Source organism: Zophobas morio, unplaced genomic scaffold (genome assembly GCF_036711695.1).
Source record: "Zophobas morio isolate AGI-343-1 ecotype UQ-CSIRO unplaced genomic scaffold, CSIRO_AGI_Zmor_V1 ptg000057l, whole genome shotgun sequence".
Lineage (NCBI taxonomy): Eukaryota > Metazoa > Arthropoda > Insecta > Coleoptera > Tenebrionidae > Zophobas > Zophobas morio.
The window spans coordinates 801,116-816,951 of record NW_026972162.1 but is presented as its reverse complement, the minus strand read 5'-3'; the positions used below and the strand labels follow the sequence as shown (position 1 = coordinate 816,951).

At 36.3% G+C, this 15,836-nt stretch overlaps 1 protein-coding gene across 1 annotated transcript in view; it reads right to left on the bottom strand.

Annotated features, from left to right (window-relative positions):
- LOC135143008 (protein N-terminal asparagine amidohydrolase) overlaps positions 1-15,836 on the bottom strand; it is a 74,784-nt gene that overhangs the window by 13,242 nt on the left and 45,706 nt on the right. Inside the window, exons 3-4 of the mRNA XM_064074833.1 lie at positions 4,958-5,151; positions 4,805-4,870 (exon numbers count right to left, since the gene is read on the bottom strand). Of these exons, the coding sequence (XP_063930903.1) occupies positions 4,805-4,870; positions 4,958-5,144 (253 nt within the window). The 5' untranslated portion in view covers positions 5,145-5,151. The remainder of the gene's footprint in view (positions 1-4,804; positions 4,871-4,957; positions 5,152-15,836) is intronic.

Genomic DNA, 15,836 nt, shown 5'->3' with positions numbered 1-15,836 from the left:
ATGGTAATTTCTTTAGAGAAATAATAAGGGTTTTGTAATTAAATTCTGCTCCATTGGCTATCGACGATTAAAAAAAAAAAATCAGGGCGGGTGGGCGGGGCTTATATTTTACCTTTTTTCTTAAAATACGTAGTTGACTTTTCAGAACAAGAAACTTAAAACATGTTTAAAATGGTAAATTCTTGTAGACAAATATGGATCTTACAATTAAGCCCCGCCCCTCGGTCTGACAACCAATGAAAATTCGTCACAATGAGAATTGAGATCGGGGCGGGTATGGGTGCGGCCTAATCTTTGGCTCTATTTTTTTCTCAATACACATAGTATTCTTTGAACAACACGATACTCAAAAACATGTTTTTGACTTCTCGTAGAGAAATAAAGATTTTGCAGTTAAACTCCGCCCTCTTAGCTCACGACGAATAAAAAAATCATCACAATTGAGATAGGGTGGGTGGGCGGGACTACATTTTGCCTTTTTTTTTAATATTATGTGTAGACTTAATTCGACAACAAGAAACTTAAAACATCTCTTAAATTGTAAATTTTTGTAGTAATCAACTTAAATCCTCCACTTTTCTTCGACAACCCCTACAACCAATACGGCAAAAGTTGTATAACGTGTTTATGTTCATTGCGTAACATTTTCAAAATGTACATGACCCATTTTTGTCCAAAAACATCGTAAAGTGTTTATACATGGCGTCCACGTGTAAGCGACGAAATTAAATGCGACGTGCCGTGGGTGTGCTAAGGCTGCGTCGCACCGCGGTCGATTTTCCGTGAAATTTCCTCGCGGTCGTTTTTCGTCGATGTCCGCCCGATAAAAAGGAGGAACGAGTCGCAGTTTATAATGTGCGGTTTACGCGTATAATTGCAGGCCACGCTGCGAAATTAGTACTTGTGGAGGCTTTTCGCGCCGTCCCGCTCCAACGACGAGCTCAAAACGAAGAAAAAAGCGAGGCGGCTGTGCTCGGACAATTATTGTTGTACAAGCGTGCGAAGCGGAGCGAGCTGAGTGTGTGTTGGAGGCGAAAAGAAAGCAAAAAGGCGACGTAAAGCGAATCTAGGACCATACGAACCAAAAAATCTTGGCGCGTCATACATTAAATCAAACCGGTCATTTTACGATGCCACAGCACGCGCGATCACAACGACGCGTTTGAATTTCGTCGCGGATGACCGGGAGTTCATAATTTAAGCATCATAATCGCACATTTGTCTCATTAGAAGGCGCACTTTTTTTGAATAAATTGGCGGCTGGTCGCGACCAAAGCCGCTTTTTTGTCTCTCTTTGAATATTAATTCGCTTTTTCTTATGTCTCGCATCATCACGTAATCCAATCGCCCCGATCGGCACTCGCCGTAAATTATACGTTGGCGCGCTTTTTCGTCGACGATGGCTAATTAATGGCCGCAAAGACAAAACGGCGCGAAAAATTAATAACGGGGGAGGGCGAGGTGTTGCGACGAGCGAGAAGATGCTTTTTTATAAAGCTTGAGTATTTTGAACAGCAATCTCGATTTTTTTTTTAAGTTTAATTTGTATTACGTCCGTCGTTATTTCATTTTAAAGTCAACGATTTAACAAACACATGTAGGAATTAATTTCGGAGGCTTCCACGATCGAAATCAATACATGATCGTTTTCCGGGTTGGAACCGTGTAAATTGAGTTTCGCCTCTTGTATAGTTGACATACTGAATTACGGTGCTCTTTTGCGTTATTCTTAACCCTGCTCCTGAAGATGCCAAAAACTCAATTTACACGGTTCCAACCCGGAAAACGATCATGTACATATACTAATGTTTCCGAGAAAGATTTTACTTCCCGAGCGTAAGCAAAGGAAGTATTGTAATCGAGTCCGTCGGCCGACTCTCTACTTTTACGTTTTTCGATCTTTCATGACCCCTAGAAGACGAAGAAATAGGTCTCCCATTTCCGTCTGTCTGTCCGTCTGTCCGTCCGTCTGTCCGCCCGTCTGTCCGTCTGCCGTCCCGGATTTTTATTAGACAGATAATCTCCGAAAGTACTCGACCGATTGTTGTGAAATTTTGTACTTATATTAAGAATATCATGTAGATGGTAAAACGCTAACCAAAATTTGTCTAATCATCCCCACCACTAATGCGATGACGTCACTTCAAAATTGTACATAGTAAATGGGTTTTAAATTGTATAAAATAACATAGTCCTACACATGTAGTTTACAACTCTGAATCGACTTTTCACCCGAAACGTCCAGATTTTTGGAAAAAAAATCAAAATCATAAAACAACATTTTGAAATTTAATTTTTAATCTGCTAACCAGAATGCTTTGAAATGTTGCAGATGTTTTAAGGCTATAAAGAGCATCATAAATCTTTAGTCAAAAAATATTTGCTTATCCCCTCCAAAAACTTGATGACGTCAGCTCAAAAGTTTGTGGAATAAATCATATCTAAAATGTACAAAATATGATGAGTCTGTACTTGTGATCTATCACTCCATTCATATTTTTTGGATTTGCATATACAGGGTGACTCAAAAAAATTAATGAATGCGTAAATATATTTTATTGATTTAATCAGGAACTACAAAACCGAATGCTCTGAAATCTTGCAGATGTTTTAAGGTCATAAAGAGCATAATAAATGTTTAGTCAAAATATATTTGCTTATCCCCTCCAAAAACTTGATGACGTCAGCTCGAAAATTTGCCGAATAAATCATATCTAAAATGTACAAAATATGATCAGTCTGTACCTGTGATCTATCACTCCATTCATATTTTTTGGATTTGCATATACAGGGTGATTCAAGAAAATAAATGAAAGCGTAAATTTATTTTACTGATTTACTCAGGAACTACAAAACCGAATGCTTCGAAATCTTGAAGACATTTTAAAATAATCATAAGCATGGTAAATTTTTGATCAAAACGTATTTGGTCGTCCCCCCTAAAAAAATTATGATGTCACCACAAAATTTTGCTGAAAAAATCCTATCTAAAATGTACAAAATATGGTGAGTCTCTTCTTGTGATTTATCATTCCATTCAAACTTTTTCGATTTGCATATACAGGGTGACTCAAAAAAATTAATGAATGCGTAAATTTATTTTATTGATTTAATCAGGAACTACAAAACCGAATGCTTTGAAATCTTGCAGATGTTTTAAGGTTATAAAGAGCATAATAAATTTTTAGTCAAAATATATTTGGTTATCTTCTACAAAAAACTGATGAGGTCAGCTCAAAAGTTTTCCGAATAAATCGTATCTACAATTTACAAAATATGATGAGTCTGTACTTGTGATTTATCATTCCATTCATATTTTTGGATTTGCATATGCAGGGTGACTCAAAAAAATTAATGAAGGCGTGAATTTATTTTATCGATTTAATCAGGAATTACAAAACCGAATGCTTTGAAATCTTGGGAATATTTTAAAGTTATTATAAGCATGGTAAACTTTTGTTCAAAATGTATTTGTTCATCCCTCCTAAAAAAATTGATGACGTCACCCTTAAATTTTGCTGAATAAATCCTATCTAAAATGCAAAAAATATGATGAGTTTGTACTTGTGATTTATCATTCCATTCATATTTTTTAGATTTTCTTAAGAGGTGGTTCAAAAAAATTAATGAAGTCAATTTATTTTATTGATTAAATTAAAGGCAACACTTATTATTAGTATTACACCCCAACCAACCCAATTTGGTAGACACAAAATTTGTTAAAGGAAAAACTCGGTTGAAACATAGGGGTAGCACGCTTATTTACATCGACTTTAACATTACAGACCTGCATTTGTTTTATGCGTTCACTTGGTTCCGCGAATGTGAAATAGACATGTTTATAATCAACCAATTGTGAATTTCACCGTCAAGAATTAAAATAAAACCCAATGTTTTATATAATAAGCGGAAGTCGAAGCAATAAAACCGACGGTCGTTTTGTTTACAGTTTCTCTGTTTGGCTCTCGCGTATGCTGTTACGCCTGTCATCTTAAATTAAGAATGTTTATACATACACGATTTTCAGTTGCCTCTGATACGTAGGTATACGTGAGTAAATTGTTTCGTTATTTTATTGATTATTACAAATCAATATTCAAACGACCCAATTCATTTTCCCGAAAATTTGAGAATATAATAATTTTATTCTTAGTATTACACTACATCTATCCCAACTGATATACGTGTCCTTGCAAAAATGTTGATGACGTCATCGCAATTTTTTTTAAATTCCCACTACAAAAATGTAATGAGAAAAAAAACACAATAGGCATGCAGTCGTCAAGTTTTCGACAGCGAGGGAAGTACTGTCTAAACTCTTTAGACCAATTTTTTCTTTATGCAGTTAATTTTGTAATCCCTGCCCACACACACGCATAATGTAGGTAAAAGTTGCAACAAACCCAATCAAAACTTCCTCAACACGTCCACGCTTGGCCTCGGAGGAATGAAGTCGTTTTATTGACTCTAAATTAAATGTTAATTGTCTGTAATAACAGCCACATTTAATTAATTAGTCGAATAAACACTTATGCAATTTATGCAGAATGCCTGGGAACTAAACCAGGAACCTAATAAAATATGAATGGATGTTCATTTGAACTATTATAACGCTCTGATAATTAATCTCCTTTATTACAGGCTTGTTAGCCTGAATGTTTTTATTGTTTCGCTTTTTGTAACATGACAGGAGCTAGAATACTTAGTTACGAGTGAATAAAGAATGAGGAGAGCCATAAATTACGCTCTCGAAATATATCGGTTTCGTGTTCTTAATTTCCTTCTTAATTGCGTACGGACTCACCTGAGTGTCGTACCACCACGATCAGGCATGTTGTGACGTCGTCGGAGCCCAAGATGTTCACGTTCTCTGCAAAAAACACCCATCAGGATTACTTAGCATTAATTTGAGACGACGTCATCGAGTTTTAGGAGGGGATGAATGAATTAGACTTACTGTCGTGAGGGACGGTCGCCGCCAGCTCCCTCTGCTGCACGTACAGCAACCCCACCGGGCCGATGACCTTATTGGGGATGGCCAGTAATTGGGCGGCCGTCTCCCTGTACACGGGGTGAGCGTGGTAGAGGGATCGGGTGTCCGGGGGGCATTCCTCCTGCAATACTCCGTTCAGCACCAGCACCATCCTGCAACTACGAACCACCTCAGTACATCGATCCGGCCGACAAAACGAAAACGTAAATTCAGCGAGCGAAAAAAACGAGAGTTATTAAGCGACTCTCGGCCGTTTAAACTATGAAATATTTTTCTATTCAAGCCGAGCAACAGATACTAATTGGATGCGGTGAGTTAATTAATGGCTTCATTACGATGAGTTGTGTGCCGATCCTCCAGTTCCACGTTCTATTTTTTTCCTCAGTTGGAGATTTTTTGTAATTTATTAAATGCAGCGCGATTTTACGCCGATTATGTAACGGGCTGAGGTTTGGCGGGGACGCCGCAAGGATGCGTTGGGTACCTTGGCTTTTTTATAAAACGGCGAAGTGTAAGCGGCATTCCTGAGCGACGTTGGCGTTATAAATCTGGCTTATTTTTGAGATTAATTTAACCGAGCGTTAGTTTTTTGCGAGCGAGAGAAAAAATGCGGTAGTTCTTGGGATAAGTTGAATTAATACTTTGAAAAAAGTCGCATTTGGAGAAAAAATTAATTTTGTGGAAGCGAGATTTAATCTCGAATTTTTTTCGCAACAAGTAGCAACATAAACTGCTTTCACAAAAATATGTACCACTTTCAAGGAGCAGACTCACTTCGAAGACGTGAAAATTTTCATCAACTTACGCAATTTTAAGGATTAAGTTTTCGTGAAGTTGATAGACAAATTGGCCGACCTCATGTCACGGTAAAACGGAGACTACAAGACCTTCCAGAAGTAATTTTCCAACAAGATAATGCCCGTCCTCATATCGTTACTCTGACTTTAGATTTCCTGGCCGAAAATAGTGTCAATCTTTTGCCTTGACCGCCACGGTCACCTGATTTAAATCCAATCGAACATGTCTGGGACATGATGGATAAAAGACTGTGTTGTTTATTTACTACCTCATCCTCCCAACACGTCCATTCTCACAGATAGCTTGGGACACGTTGCCTCAAAATATCTGATTTCCAGTATGTCTAGGGGGTTGTTGGTTAAATATTGTCAGTTTTTGTTGAAAATTTAATCAATTGTTTGACTTTATGCTTAACTTCTATAGAATTTCAGCGTTCTAAGTCTGTTTTTCATGGTGGTACATTTTTTTGAAATGTAGTGTATTTAAAGCTGATAACCAATGGGAAAAAAAATAAAAAATGCTTTTTGAGAAATCGAAAAACTGAAAAATCGACAAATCGAGAAAATGAGATAAAAAAATCTACAAATCCAAGCATTGAAAAATTGACAAATCGAAAATTCGAGCAATAAACACATCAAAAAATTGAAAAATCCAGAAAATAAAATATTCCCAAGATTGAAATGTTAAAAATTTTAAATATCGAAAAATGTAAAACTTAAGAAATCTAAAAATTGAAATATCAAAACAGCAAAAATGAAACATTTAAAGATTCGAAAAACAGAAATATCGGTGAACTGAAATATCGAAAAAGCGGAAAAATCTAGGACAGGACGAAAAAGGACGAAAAGGACGAATAAGAACGAAAAGGACGAAAAATTGCGAAAAGGACGAAACAGGACAAAAAGGACGAAAAAGGACGAACAGGTCGAAAAAGAGCGAAAAGGACAAAAAATTGTGTAAAGGACCAAAAAGGATGAAAAGGGCGAAAAAGGACGAAAAAGGAAGAAAAAGGACGAAAAATTGTGTAAAGGACGAAAAAGGACGATAAGAGCGAAAAAGGACAACGAAGGACGAAAAAAGAAGAACAAGGACGATAAAGGACGACAAAGGACGAAAAATTACGAAAAAGGGCGAAGTAGGGCGAAAAATTGCGAAAAGGTCGAAAAAGGACGAACAAGGAGGAAATGGACGAACAGGACGAAAAAGAAGGAAAAGGACGAAAAAGGACGAAAAAAAAACGAGAAAGGCGGAAAAAAACGAAAATGGACGAAAAGGACGAAAAAAGACGAAAAGGACGAAAAAGGACGAAAAAGAGAGAAAATCACGGAAATTTGCGAAAAGAACGAAAAAGAACGAAGAGGACGAAAAAGGACAAAAAGGACGAAAAAAGCGAAAAGGACGAAAGGGAAGAAAAAGGACGAAAAAGGACGAAAAGGGCGATAAGGACGAACAAGGACAAAATGGACGAATGGGACGAAAAAGAGCGAAAAGGACGAAAAATTGTGTAAAGAACGAAAAAGGACGATAAGGGCGAAAAAGAACGAACAAGGACGATAAAGGACGGTAGAGGACGACAAAGGACGAAATGGACGAACAGGGCGAAAAAGAGCGAAAAGGACGAAAAAGGACGGAAAGGACGAAAAAGGACGGAAAGGACGAAAAGGACGAGAATGGACGAAAAAGGACGCAAAAGGACGAAAAAGAGCGAAAAGGACGAAAAACTATGTAAAAGACGAAAAGGACGAAAAAAACGAAAAAGGACGAAACAGGACGAAAAGGACGGAAAATGACGAAATATGAAGAAAAAAAAACGAAAAGAACGAAAGAGCACGAAAAGGACGAAAAAGGACAAAAAAAAACGGAAAGGACGAAAAAAAAACGACAAGGACGAAAAAAAAACGACAAGGACGAAAAAGGAAGTCAAAAAAGAAACGGACGAAAAAGTACGAAAAGGAGGAAATAGAGAAAAAAGTACGAAAAATTGCGAAAAGGACAAAATATGACGAAGAGGACGAAAAAGGACGAAAAAGAGAGAAAAGGACGAAAAATTGCGAAAAAGACAAACAAGGACGAAATGGGCGAACAGGAGGACAAAGAGCGAAAACGACGGAAAATTGTGTAAAGGACGAAAAGGACGAAATAGGATGAAAAAGGACGAAAAAGGATGAAAAGGTCTATAAAGACGACAAGGGTGAATAAGGACGAAAATGGACGAAAAGGGCGAAAAAGGACAAAAAAGAGCGGAAAGGACGAAAAATTACGAAAAGGACGAAATTGAAAAATTAAAATATCGAAAAATCGAAAAACGGAAAAATCGAAAATCCAAAACTCGCAAAAATTGAAAATCTGAAAAGTTGACATCAAAAGATCGAGAAATCAAGTAATCAAAATTGGCCAACATCGAAAAATAAAAAAAAAAATGAAAAATAAGATTAAACAAAATTGACAAATCGAATAATTGAAACGTCGAAAAAATAAGAAACTGAAAAATTGAAAAATCGAAAAATAAAACATTTAAAAAATCGAAAAAATAAAAAACCAAAACATCTAAAATAGAGAAGTCCAAAAATCGAAAGCTCGAGAATTCGAAGAATCAAAAAACCGGAAAATCCAAAATTTAAAAAATCGCAACAAATGAAAAATCGGAAATTGAATGAAAATTCGAGAAAATGAAAAATTCAAAACTGAAATGAGAAAAAATTGTGAAATTGAAAACAGGAATAAAAATGGAAAAATTTAGAAAAAATAGGCCAAAATCGAAAAGTTAAAAATCGAATCCAAAAATATCGAATGACTGGAAAATAGAAAAATCGAGAAATCTAAATAACATTTAAAAAATTGAACAATTAAAACATGAAAAATGCGAAAAATCTAAAATTTAAAAATTCAAAAAGGAAAAAAATCGAAAAATTGAAAAATTGAAAAGACGAAAAATTGAGAAATCGAAAAACTGAAAAATCAAGAAATCGTAACATCAAAACATTGAAAATTTAGAAAAATCAAAAAATTTAAAAATCAGTAACATGAAAAATTGGAAAATTGAACAAAAACATCGAAACATTGAGAAGTCGTGAAATCGAGATAATGGGTAAATCAAAAATCGATTATTGGAGAAATTGAGAAATCGTAAAACTGAGAAATCCAAAAATCAAAAAATCGAGAAATCCAAAATTTGAAGAATCGAGAGTCTGAAGAACTGAGAAATTGAAGAATCGAAATATTAAAAAATTCCAATACTGACTTCGAAAAATTGTGTAATCAAAAAATTAAAAAACCGTAAAATTGAAAAACCAAAATATTTAAAACCGAGACGTCCAAAAATTATCGAGAACTGAAAAATAGAAAAATCGAGAAGTCGAAAAATCTAAATAAAATACATATAAAACATTGAAAAATTAAAATATTGAAAAATCGAATATCAAGAAATTGAAACATGAAAAACCCGAAAACTCTAAAATTCGAAAAGTAAAAAATCGGGAAACTGAAAAATTGAAAATTTGAAAAGTTGAATCGAAATACATATTCAAAAATCCCAAAACTGAAAAATCGAAAAATTGAAAAATCACGAAATCGAAATATCAAAATTGAAAAACCAAGAAATCGAATCATCAAAACATCGAAAAATTGAAGAATTGAAAAGAAACACCGAAACATTGAGAAGTCGAGAAATCGAGATATGGGAAAATATCTGTCTAAATTCGAGAAATTGAGAAGCTGCGGAATGGAAAATTCGAAAAATGGTTATCTCTAAAATTGTGCTTTTTTTCCCCAAAAATCTCGACGTCTAGGGTAAAAATTCAACACATAATCATAAACTAAAAGTTCAGGACTATGTTATTTTTTAACATTAAATTTAGAAAATAAACGGATAAATTGTTATTCACGATTGACCATATTTCCGATAACATTAAAACATTTGCAAGATTGCAAAACACTCTATTTTGCACTTTTAAAGATAAATTATAAAATAATATACGACTTTGATTTTTTTCCAAAGATCTGGATCCCTAAAACAAAAACTCAACACGGATTCATAAACTACAGGTGCAGGAGTTGTGTTATTTTATCAAATCTAAATAACATTTAGGAATGTAAACTTTGGAGATGACGTCATTCCAATGTTAGTGGGGATGAGCAGATAAATTGTGGTCAGCGTTTTACCATCTACATGATATTCTTAACATGCATTCAAAATTTGCTAACAATCGGTCCGGTAGTTCGGAGTTTATTTGTCTAATTAAAATCCGGACAGGACAGACAACCAGACAGACACACGGAAACGAGAGACGTATTTTTTCGTACTCTTGGGGTCATGAAAAGTCGAGAAACAATGAAAATGCTGCAGTTTTTTTTGGAGAAAAAATTAATTTAGTGGACGCCAGATTTAATCTCGAATTTTATTCACAACAAGGTCGCAACATATTTTAAAAAGTACAGTTACTGATCCAATTTGCCGACTTCCCTTACCCACATTCCGTCTGGCTGCAGCGATTCTGCCCTCGCCCGGTACGCACAACGCGTCCATCCTGCACCTTCACACCCACCGCGAAAACGACCATATTGTTACGATTGACGGACGAATAATAAATCGGGCGTTGGTGAAACTCAAATATTTATTTCTTCAGGTCGAATTACAACACTATCTATTGCGACGAATATGTACAGAAATTATTCCGGCGCTCTCGACTGTCTTCACTGGATGAATGATTCCATTACCTACGGTCGCCTCTATTTAAACCCATAGTCTCTGATCGAGATCCTTCACGAACATCCATCGCGACTCCGCTTCGAGACTCCCCTGGACGCCGCTTCGAGACGCTCCAGACCTGTCTTTATGCGCCCGCCTCTCGGCCGTCAACAGCGATGATTCACCCATCAGCGCCGTGCGTACGTCCAGAAGGCTCTCGACCGCCATAGGCGTCGTACTGGGGCGGCGTAAGGGTGTATTTCGTAACAATATATTAAAAAGTCGCACGCTGAGAAGTAAGTGACGATAATAAGGCCTTTAGTATGGTTCGTTGCGTCCGCAAATTTATGTGCACTTGTGCTCCATAAATCACCATCCAAACGAACCCAGCGCGCAATCCGCCTCGGAAATCGCCTCGCTCATACAAATTGCTCCCCAGCACCCCGCTCATGCAGATTCCCTCAATCATATCTCTCCTCGCCCGCAGCCGACCCCATAAAACTCCGCCACCTGTTGCTTCCACCCCCGAAAAAAGCGCCCGCACCCGCTCTCCCACGTAAACCACTTGAAATTCGGGCCGAGTAGAAATTTTATCGCCGAGTTAGAAGAGCCCCGACGACGCTAATTTATCGCGAGCGCGGCCATCGGTGCTTGATGAATGGAGTGTCCGCGAGGACTTCTTTTTGTAGCTCTTCGGAAAAAGGAAAATAATCGAGCGGTCGCGACGTTCGCATCGTGTGCACCGGGTCGGCGATTTATCGTCTTCAATGCAACAAAACGTCCTAGTGGAGGCATTATAAATTCCCGGAGACAAATTGTTGTGTGCAAGTGCGCCGTCATCTAAGCCGACCAGCAGAGAACCTCTACGTTATAGTATTTTGTTATTTCCCGATTGGAATTAATCATAGGAGGAGATTTATGGCGGTGCGTTTTGTGTTAAACGTGCTGTTCGCGGGCGTGCAGAGGAAGTGTTGGCTTGATTGATTCGCCGGATTTTTTCGGAAGGAGTGGAGGCAGCAAGGCTGCGTCTAATTAGAATACGGTTCTTTATCGATCTTAAAATGCGCCTTATTAATGGTATTAACAAAGCCGGAAATTTAAACTAATCCATAAACCCAATATGTATGGTGTATACAGGGTCGCTGGAAGTATGGAAACGGTTGAATATCTCGAGAACCAATTGTACAAATCAACTGAAAGAAAAGAAGTTGTATTATTATTTGTCAAAAAAATTTTTTTGCTTCATTTGTGGTCGAGATGCAAGGCCAACTTGATTTTTTTTTAATGGTACTACTATTAATTAATGCATTTTTGAATAGGGTCTCTTCTGAATTCATTGATGTAACCCAATCATACTATCTTTCTGACTGAAGTGGCTAAATAAATTATTGAACAATAATTAAATAAATAAATATGTAGATATTAATTTATTTAATTATTGTTTAATAATTTATTTTGCCACTCAGAAACAAAGTATGATTGTGCTATATCAACGAATTCATTAATTTATTTAATTACTATTGTTTAATAATTTATTTTACCATTTTAATCAGAAATAACGTATGATTGTGCTACATCAACGAATTCAGAAAAAAGCTCTATTCAAAAATGCATTAATTATATGATAGTGTCAATAAAAATAAAATCAAGTTTCCCTTGCACCTCGAAAACAAATGAAACAAAAAAAATATTTTTTGACGAATAATTGAAGGATGGGTGTGGCTTATTTTTTGGCTTTTTTTTGCTTTTTTTGCAGATGATAATTCTTGTAGAATAATACGGATTTTGCAATTAAGCTCCGCCCCCTTGGCTCACGACGAAAAAAGAAAAATCGTTGCAATTGAGACAGGGTGGGTGGGCGGGGTTTATATTTTGTATTTTTTTTCTTAATACACATAGTATCCCCTTCACAACAAGTAACTGAAAACATGTTTAAAATGATAAATTTTATCGCCCACACTTCTCTGCAAATTTACCCTTTTAAACATGTTTTCAGTTACTGTCGTGAAAGGGAAACTATGGACATTTATTAAGAAAAAAAAAAGGCAAAAAAGGCAAAATACAAACTCCGCCCACCGTCATCTCTATTGTAATAACTTTTTTATTCGTAGTGAGCCGAAGGGCGGAGCTTAATTGCAAAATGTTTATTTCTCTACAAGAAACTACCATATGAAACATGTTTTAAGTAACATGTTGAAAGGAAACTATATATGTGTTAAGAAAAAATAAGCCCCACCCATCCGCCCTAATCTCAATTGTGATGAATTTTTCATTCGTTGTCAAACTGAGGGGCGGAGCTTTATTATAAAATCGATCGTTTCCGACAAAAATTTACCATTCTAAACATTTTAAATACCTTATCACAAGAAAATATTACGTATATCCAGAAAAAAGGCAAAATTTAAGCCCCGCCTACCCACCACCATCTCAATTGTAATGATGTTATTCGTCGTGAGCCCGGGGGCGGAGTTTAATTGCAAAATCCTTATTTCGTCGCAAGAACTTACTGTCTGAAACATGTCTTTAAGTATGGCGATGTTGAAAGAAACCTGTACATATTAAGAAAAAAAAAAAAGCAAAGAGTAAGCCCCACCCACCAGCCCTTATCTCAGTTGTGATGAATTTTTCACTAAAATATGTTTAAAGTTTTATCATATTGTTCAAAATAGACCATTTTGAGAAAAACTATGTAACCCCCTCTTCCCTATGTCAACAACAACAGAAGATATTTCGCATGGTAATTTCTTCTAGAAAAACAAAGATTTTCCAGTTAAAATCCGCCCCCCGTGGCCCACAACGAATAAAGAAAAATAGTTACAATTGGGATAGGGTGGGAGGGCCGGGTTTATATTTTGCATTTTTTTTTCTTAATATGCAATCTTTCCTTCACTACAAGTAACTGAAAACATATTTAAAATGGTAGATTTTATCGCCCACACTTCTCTACAAATTTACCCTTTTAAATATGTTTTCAGTTTCTTGTCGTGAAAAGAAAACTACGGACATTTATTAAGACAAAAGGGGCAAAATACAAACCCCGCCCACCCGCCCTCATGTCAATTGAGATAACTTTTTTATTCGTTGTTAATCGAAGGGCGGAGCTTAATTGCAAAATGTTTATTTCTCTACAACAAACTACGATATGAAACATGTTTTAAGTAACATGTTGAAAGGAAACTACATATATGTGTTAGGAGAAAAAACGTCAAAAAATGAGCCCCACCCACCCGCCCCAATCTCAATTGTAATGCATTTTTCATTCGTTGTCAGACCGAGGGGCGGAGCTTAATTATAAAATCCATCTTTCTCGAAAAAAATTTATCATTCTAAACGTTTCAAATATCTTATCACGAAAAAAATATTACGTATATCCAGAAAAAAGGCAAAATTTAAGCCCTGCGTACCCTCCACCATCTCAATTTTAATGATATTATTCGCCGTAAGTCCGGGGGAGGGGTTTAATTGCATAATCCTTATTTCATCCCAAGAACTTACTGTCTGAACCATGTTTTTAAGTATGGTGATGTTGAAATTAACCTGTATATATTAAGAAAAACTAAAAAAAAGCAAAGGTTAAGCCCCACCCACTCGCCCTGATCTCAGTTGGGATGAATTTTTCACCAAAACATGTTTTAAATTTTATCATATTGTTCAAAATAGACCATTTTAAGAAAAGGGAAGAAAAATGTAACCCCCTCTTCCTTATGTCAATAACAACAAAAATGTTTCCCATGGTAATTTCTAGTGCAAAAACAAAGATTTTCCAATTAAACTCCGCCCACCTTGGCTCACGATGAATAAAGAAAAATCGTTACAATTGAGATAGGGTGGGTGGGCGGGGTTTATATTTTGCTTTTTTTTTTCTTACTATGCAGTCTTCCCTTCACTACAAGTAACTGAAAACATATTTAAAATGGTAGATTTTATCGCACACACTTCTCTACAAATTTACCCTTTTAAATATGTTTTCAGTTTCTCGTCGTGAAAAGAAAACTATGGACATTTATTAAGAAAAAAAAGGCAAAATACAAACCCCGCCCACCCGCCCTCATCTCAATTGTGATAACTTTTTTATTCGTTGTTAACCGAAGGGCGGAGCTTAATTGCAAAATGTTTATTTCTCTACAAGAAACTACCATATGAAACATGTTTTAAGTAACATGTTGAAAGGAAACTATGTGTTAAGAAAAAAAAGTCAAAAAATAAGCCCCACCCACCCGCCCCAGTCTCAATTGTGATGAATTTTTCATTCGGTATCAGACAAAGGGGCGGAGCTTAATTATAAAATCGATCGTTTCCGACAAAAATTTACCATTCTAAACGTTTTAAATATCTTATCGTGAAAAAATATTACGTATTTCCAGAAAAAAGGCAAAAGGCCGTGAGCCCGGGGGCGGGGCTTAATTGCAAAATCCTTATTTCTTTGCAAGAACTTACTGTATGAAACATGTTTTTAAGTATGGTGATGTTTAAAGAAACCTGTATATATTAAGAAAATAAAACAAAGAGTAAGTCCCACCCAACCGCCCTGATTTCAGTTGTGGTGAATTTTTTCATCAAAATCGTTACAATTGAAATAGGGTGGGTGGGCGGGGTTTATATTTTGCATTTTTTTTTCTGAATATACATAGTCTTATATGGTAGTGTCATTAAAAAAAATCAAGTTGCCTTGCATCTCGAAAACAAATGACTAATTAGAGCACAACTTCTTGTATCCCTATATTTAATTTCAGTTAATTTGGACAATTGGCTCCCAAGATAACCCTTTCCACACGTTCTAGCGACCCTGTATTTTTGGTTTGGATTTTTCACCCAATTCTTCTACTAAGCGCACTCCTAAATCACGCCGGCCTCTAGGTTATTTGAACTGCAATTTACCAAACTTAAGAGCAGGTAATAATCTGCCATAAATCTTGAGCCGATATTCTACTGAATTGGAACTTGTCAAATCTCCAAGCCTGCATCTTAAATCAATCATTTAATGCGGACCTGTGGGTTAGCGGTGACCTCGCACTTGTTGAAGCCGTTGTTTTCTTGCACAATGTGACAATTAATTGCTACTCCTTCATAGACAACGACAGGAAACACGCCAAGATTAAAGCATTACATCAGCGTGCAAATTAACCAAGTGTGTAATTTACACGAGTTAAGTGCACGTTCGGTGCAGACGGGGAGTCTATTGACATAATAAGTAGACAGATGGCGAAAACGACGCAGCCAATTTGCCGACTTCCCTTACCTACATTATCTATCAATGCTAAAACGACTCCGAGATTAAGAAATTCAAAACTGACAGCATTCCTCGCATATCGCAAGAACGAATCCCTCGACAGGTCCATCAGCAGCTAATGACCTTCC